At 45.2% G+C, this 6842-nt stretch overlaps 1 protein-coding gene across 6 annotated transcripts in view; it reads left to right on the top strand.

Annotated features, from left to right (window-relative positions):
• Positions 1-4559: 4559 nt before the first annotated feature.
• The window catches only part of KIF25 (kinesin family member 25), a 41450-nt gene continuing 39167 nt past the window's right edge, over positions 4560-6842 (top strand). For 2 of the 6 annotated variants that reach the window (XM_068185161.1, XM_068185159.1), the window contains exons 1-2: positions 4563-4756; positions 5496-5561. In XM_068185161.1, the coding sequence (XP_068041262.1) occupies positions 4679-4756; positions 5496-5561 (144 nt within the window). In that variant the 5' untranslated portion in view covers positions 4563-4678. Of the gene's footprint in view, positions 4757-5495; positions 5562-6842 lie in introns of all 6 variants that reach the window. The other 4 variants (XR_010997413.1, XM_068185162.1, XM_068185163.1 and 1 more) reach the window with 4 other exon arrangements.

The following is a 6842-nucleotide window of genomic DNA, read 5'->3' as shown; positions in this document are numbered from 1 at the left end:
CTTTGCATTCAATGTTTTTTGTATTCTTATTTAATTCTGCGTTCCTAACAACATTTTCATAAACCCGAGTGGCTCTTAATATGTTTTGCCTTGCCTGTCCTCTTAAAATGTATTTATGAGCAAAGTCAGTGTATCTCATATGAAAACTTCAAATTAATTTTACATGGAGAATCAACAGAGGCTGGCCTTCACTAATCAGAGAGGAGAGTTTCTTAGCCTGTTTAATACCTATAGTGCTGACTTGAAGGAAGTGATTTTTACAGCTTAACCAGCAGTTTATGAAGTAGTAAATACCACTGGTGTTGATTATTCAGACTAGTCACACTATTTGTATCTTCCTTAAGTGCAAAGTTACTTTTGTAACAGCAAAGAAGAACCTAGAATGTGGCATCTTTTGGAAAAGTAAATGGTGTATGTAGAGTCTCCACTGGGATTGCTGTGTTTAATGGGAGTCAGCAGTTCAAGTCCCCTTCACTTGGGGACGGAGCCTAGCCCCAGTGAAGTGCTGTAGATGCCTGCTGCTGTAGCTGTACGTCTGCAGAAGATGGGATTGAGAGCCTCCTAGAACCTCAGAAGAACTCAGCTTTTAATTTTGACTGTAGAATGTGTAGACTAGAAGGAAATGAAAACAATCCATTGCTCTTCTGTATGTGAGTCCCTCAGTCTAAACAAAAGAACCAGTACAAAGAGTGATGTATTTGAGTCTGTAGTTGTTGCAGCTGCGAGCTTTGTCACAGAAACTTTTATTTCTAGACCAAACTATTCCAGGAGTTGTGAGAGGAACTGTGTGTGATGTGCAGCAGAGGTAATGTATTTTCAGTGGGGAAAAAGTTTCGGGCTATGCCTTCAGGTCGAGTTTGCTCAGTGAGAACACTAGTGTGATGCTTTGCTTTAGGGACATGAGCTGTCAGCCTTGGCAGCACAGCTCTTGGTGCTTTTACTGACGAGGGCCCTTGCAGTGATAACTGTGCAAAGTTATATTTGCATATGCAGTCAGCTCTCTACAAAACAATTTTACATCTGTGTTAAATTCTCCCTTCTGCATCTATCATTAATATACACTGTTTTTCAACTCCTTTAGGTAGTCTGTACTACAGTCTTGCTGGGGTTTGAGGAAAAGGCAGGGAAATGAAGATGTTGACCAAGTCCATAGTATGCATCATGTTCCCTGAAATAATTAGCAATACACTTGATCATACAGATTGCTGTTTGTATGTCAAGCAATGAGTACACAAGTAGCAGAATAAACAAGACTGTTCTTTACCTCCTAATTCAATTAGACAACACAAAACATAGTGCTGGTAAAAAATGAGCTTCAGTAATAACAGTCTTAAAATGCATGCAGTGACTCGTGTATGTGATGATAAAAATTGGCTCTTCCTCCTGTTTTCTCAAATGATACTGCTGTCTCAGGGTCACTTACTGGTTGTGTGTTCCAGAAGGCAAAGCCTTACAGGTTAAAAATTTGGAGTTGGCTGACTTCTTTATCAGCTGTGATGGCAGGTAAACTTAATGAGATCACAGTGCAGTACACCTGCCCAGAGAATCTCAGTTTATTGTTGCTCACAGGTCCTCAGAACTCAACTCCAGTTACCCAAAAATGTGTAGTGAAATATTTAAAGCTGCACCAAATAATGTTTACGGGCTGTGTGCAGTACAGCAGTCTCAAGTTACCATCTGTTGAGTGTGGAGAATGTCACCTCATAGGGGCAGTAGAAAACGTGAGGATGTACAGCAAAATCTCTCCATGTTTGGCAGAAGAGGGATAATGGCCTTCTCTCCTGGGCTTTTTCCCTAAATGCTTTTCTACCCGTTCTGCATTTAGAAATGTTGCAATGGACAACTCATCAGAAGTTTATGGAGCTGGGAGGTCTTAGGTCTTGTTGGTTCCACCACTGGGGTTAAAGTGAAATGCATCAGAAGTATTGAAGACAATGCTTACTTAATAGTATCCTAAGATTTGTAATCCACGTATGGTATTTCACTGATGCTAAAATTAATAGAGTTAAATGTGGGTTTAGACAGTTCCATGAAATTTCTGGCCCTGAAGTTCCACAGAAGAATCTGTAATATGGCAGGGCCTTGCATTTGCAGGGGGAATATGAAAATTGATGGAAGTTGGGGGAAAAAAGATTCTTCAAAGCTGAGAATTAGTGTAGAAGGGCGTGCTGCCAGTACACCATCTGGCAGCATTTCTAGGAGAGAGCTGGATTTTATAATTCTCTCTTTACCAGGTCTCACCAACAGGCTGTTTCATTCATCAAGCAACCTCTCCTATGCTTTGGAAATAGAAGGAAGATCCATAAGGAGATTTGCTGCTGTTATGAAGAGTCACACATCATACTGAGATTTTTTGTTATTCTACTGATGGGACAATTTTCAGTACTATTTGACCTTCAGAGGTGCATACAGAAATGACAGGAGTAGTGGATGCTCAGTTTTAGGTTATTACTTCAAAGGTTGCTAGTAAATTAAGTCTCGTCTGTTAAAGCATACAGAAACAAGATCCTTAATCTCATTTATAGTGGGTACAATCCACAGTAAGGGAGAGATTAACTATTACATTTCAGAGGTGTTCCTTCTGAGATGAAGCTGAGTTTCGCTGGAAAATAACATTGTTCTGACTTGACTGCTGCTGCAGGATAAGCATTACATATAAAATCACAGCTCATTGTCAAGAATTGTGAGTCACACCCTGCAAGTAACTAAATCATCCTCCCCAAAATAGCTGATGTTGATTAAAATCCTGTCTGCCTTAGTGCCAACATCTTGTAACATCCACACCATTGCAGCACTTTTGAACTGTTTTTAGCCTGTATCCATTTGTCAGTTCTCATTTTTCCATCAAAGTAGAACTAGTTGCAGAGGAATTGCTGAGTTACACTTTTGTGTGCCAAACCTAACTGCAACCAGCCAGATGTTGGGGTTTTTTTGGTTGTTTTTTTTTTTTTTTTTTTTTTAACAGAGGCTATAGATTGTACCAACTTGTTGAAGATGCAGGATCCCAGAAGATCAGAAGATTGTGGACAGAGCTTCACAGAGTGTTTGGTTCGGTCTGTGAAAGATGGACAGTATCTGAGTTCCTTAGTAAAGGAATACTATCTCTTTTGTGCCAAACATGGAGGGATTCACTGCTCTGTGTCGTTGGATTTTCTACTGTCCATATAAGAGCACATTTACCATGTTCAGTAGAGAGTAACTTGAGATTGCTATTTTGCAGAACTGAATTCCTCTGTAATTATCATGTTGGTTTTGGTTTTTAAAAAAAGAAACCCAAACAATTGTAGTGCAAAAATAGTGCTATTTCCCACTTCCAAGAAGCTGACATGTCTGTATCTGGTATACTTCTATATTTTATAGCCAAATAGTATAATGACTGCTTTCAAGACCACGTAAATCTTTCAGTGCAATAGAGTAGAGTACCAAGTAATATTGCTAATGCATGTCACATTTTCACCTTGGAAACCTCAGTGAGAGACCCCCAGCCATAGCCTGGATGAATAGTTCCTGTTCTGGGTGGCTTCTAAGGAGTCCCACACGACCTGAACCCACAGGCTTCGTGCTTGTCCTAAGACCAGCCCTGTTGGTGGCCGTGTTCGCAGTTAGTGAACAGACTCTGTAGTGCATCATCCAGCTCAGTGTCAAAGCAAGGTCAGCTACAGCTGCTTGCCCAGGGCTGGGTCTAATCGGGGTTTGAGTAGCTCCAAGGATGGAGACCCCATCATCTCTCTGGGCAGCCTGTGCCGGTGTTTGACTCTCCTCACACTTCCCTTAGACTCCTGCCTCTTGTCCTGGCCCCTGGGCACCACAGACCACAGTCTGTTGTGTTCATACTCTCCCATCAGATATTTGCACATACTGCCTGGATCCCACTCAGCCTTCCTTTCCTCCAGGCTGCACTTCCCCCAGGACACTCCGTGTAACAGATGTCCCTATCCCTTAATCTTCTTTGTGGCCCTTACAGCCTTAGCCTAAAGCACACATCATCAACTGCTAGGGGGGAAGTCGCGTAAGCCAGTGTCAGAGCTCTCAGTTCTGTCCTTCTCCTCCTCACCCTTTGCGCTGATGCGAGGTTTGTGCCCCTGAGCCCAGGAACGGGGTAGCCTGACACCGGCCTTGGGAGCTCCAGGCTTTCCTTCTGTTCCTGCACCCCCTGCCCTAATCCTTTGTCATGGTGTCTGAGATCGGGACGCTGCAGGCGGAGGGATCCTCAGCCCCCATGGATAATGGGTATGGACCTCTGAGGTGACTTGTCCCACGGGACGCTGCAGGCGGAGGGATCCCCAGGCCCCATGGATAATGGGTATGGACCTCTGAGGTGACTTGTCCCACGGGACGCTGCAGGCGGAGGGATCCCCGCCCCTATGGACAGCACGCCCGCTCCCTGCTCAGCCTCCCTGCTGCGGGCGCGCTCTGTCACAGGCGCCCGCCGTGGCCCCGCCCCGTTCCCGCTCCCTGCTCGCGGATTGGCTGACTGCCCTGCCACTCAGGGACGGGGCGCGGCTGGCAGGCTGTGGCGCTCGCTCAGCCAATCGCAGGGCGCTGGGCGGGGAAGGGGCGGGCCCGTCGCCATGGCAGCCGCGCTCCCGCCCCAGACGCGTCCCGGGTTAAATCCCCGCCGGAGCCGGAGCCGCAGCCGCAGCCGTTCTCGCTCCGCCTCGGCGCGGGACCGGGCAGGATGATGCGGCCGGGCTGCGGGCTCGACTCGAGCTCCGTGTGGGCGCAGCGCCTGCGGCAGCTGGAGCAGCGGTTGCGCGTGAGGGGGCGAGGGGCGGGGCCGGGGCGGAGCCTGCGGGCGGGCACGTGCTGCGGGGCCGGGCCTCGGCCGCCGAGCGGGAGAGGCCCCGGCAGGGCGCTGCCGAAGCCGGCGCCTTCCTGGGCGGGCGTCCCGAAGCCGGCAGTGTGGGGCGGCTCGTTAGGCCCCCACGTGTCGGAGGAGCCTGCTCCTGCTGGGGCTGGGGTAGAAGTAGAGTGTCAGAGGCGTGAGCAGCTCTCCTTCCCTGCGGCCCCGCCGCCGGGCGGGGCGGGCGCTCGGCGCTCTCGGGAGGCGGCCCTGTGCTGAGCGAGCGTCTGGCCCCGACGCCCTTGAAGACCTCTGATAGTGCTGCTGCCTTGGAAATGGAAACTTACGTGCTTATGTGTAAATAAATAAAATAGTGCTTTTCTAAGGACCACGGTTCTGGGAGATGGTCCAGGAGGAGGTGGTTTCGCAAAGCAAAAGCGCTTTAAATTGTGTACCTATGCGTTCCCATGCAAGCAAGTAACAGAACAGAAAATATAGAAATAAAGGAATATTAAGAGTTTATCCTAATTTTTGCATGCCCACAGACAAATACTGTTGTGATTAGGAGATGAGGGTAGGTAGTCCATTGATCTCAGAAGTTTGAGAAACAGTGGAATATGGTAATGAAGTCTATCACAATGAAACTATATTAATCAGACTAATTTTTTTTTAACTTTAATTTTTGTATATTTGGATGTATTTTCTTCCTTAGACCAAAGAAGAAAGAATAGTTGTCCTGGAAACTGAAAATGCTGTTCTTCATCTAAAACTTGCAGAGGTGACTGTTGTTTATTTTTTTCAGAAAGAATTCTTGTGGAAATAGAAAAAAAATACCCTGGAACCTGCCTTCCTCTTTTCAGGTTTTGCCCTCTTTACCAGCTGGGAAAATCTATGAAGGGTTAAGGCTCAGCATCTCTTTCTTTTCAAAATCATGAATAGTAGCAGTAATGATAGGCTGATTAAGTAGCTAGAAGTTAGCTTGAATTTAAATGTTTGCTATTGTTTTAAATCTAGAAAGCTGAACTGAAGGAATGACTTTGGAAGCATTAAATGTGGAATATTTCTTTCTTCTGATAGCGAACATGTTGGTCTAAAAGACAATGGCAGATTTTTCAGGAATACTTTTTAGACACAGTTGGAATGATGCTTTGAAAAGAACTGCTCACAGAGTGCAGGACAGACATTTCATTAGGAGCAGACTTACCAGGGATGACCTGCTGTGTGTGGTTTTAGTACTGGTATTGTTGCACATGTGCCTTGTCACACAGCATACAGCAATAACTGGATGTCCTCATTGCCTTATATCCTTCTACAAAGCAGAGGTTATTCCTAGATCCTCACTGAAATAAGCAGCAGCCTGTGATAATGTTTGGGGCCTTCAAAGGGGGGATTTTAGAGACTTAAAGAATTTTGAATATAGATCTAGGCTGCTAGAGCAGAGCCAGCTGTGAGTATTAGTGGTGAAACAAACTGTTGACCAAGAGTTTCTAATCTGGGCTGAAATATTAACTGGTTGGGTGACCTCAGGGAAGCCATTTGCCCTCCCTGTGGGTTTGCTATCACCCCTGGATAAAAGTGGGTTTAACATTTTTCAAAGTCTAACTGGAAACAGGTGGTATATCTGAGATGAGTTTTGCTAGATATACAGAAGAACGCTGATTTATTCTGAGGAAATGTTTTTATTGTCTTTGTTCTTCTTTACAATATTCATTGAAAGCCTTAAGTATTTCAGCTGATTATTTTTTATCCTCACAAGCACAAGAAATAAATTATTCAAGTCAGTAAGGTATATCAGATGTAGGAAGGAGTTGTCTGTGTATTAGAGAATGAAGCCTTGTTTTTGAAATAAAGCACTGCTTCATTTTATTGAAAAATGTGCTGGAAGAAATGGGCACCTACAGACACACGAGGAGTGCAGGCAGTGTTGGCACCATCAGTCAGAAACAATGTCAAATTAAATCCTTTGCAATTAACCTTGCACTAATGGTTCTTGCACTGATTCAGGTGGTTATTTAAACACACTTTAAAAATTTGCCTCTTCTTGGTTAATTTGCTCCAG

The sequence above is a fragment of the Anomalospiza imberbis genome, chromosome 3, assembly GCF_031753505.1.
Source record: "Anomalospiza imberbis isolate Cuckoo-Finch-1a 21T00152 chromosome 3, ASM3175350v1, whole genome shotgun sequence".
NCBI lineage: Eukaryota > Metazoa > Chordata > Aves > Passeriformes > Viduidae > Anomalospiza > Anomalospiza imberbis.
The sequence above is the reverse complement of the archived record's forward strand: the minus strand, read 5'-3'. Positions and strand labels throughout refer to the sequence as shown.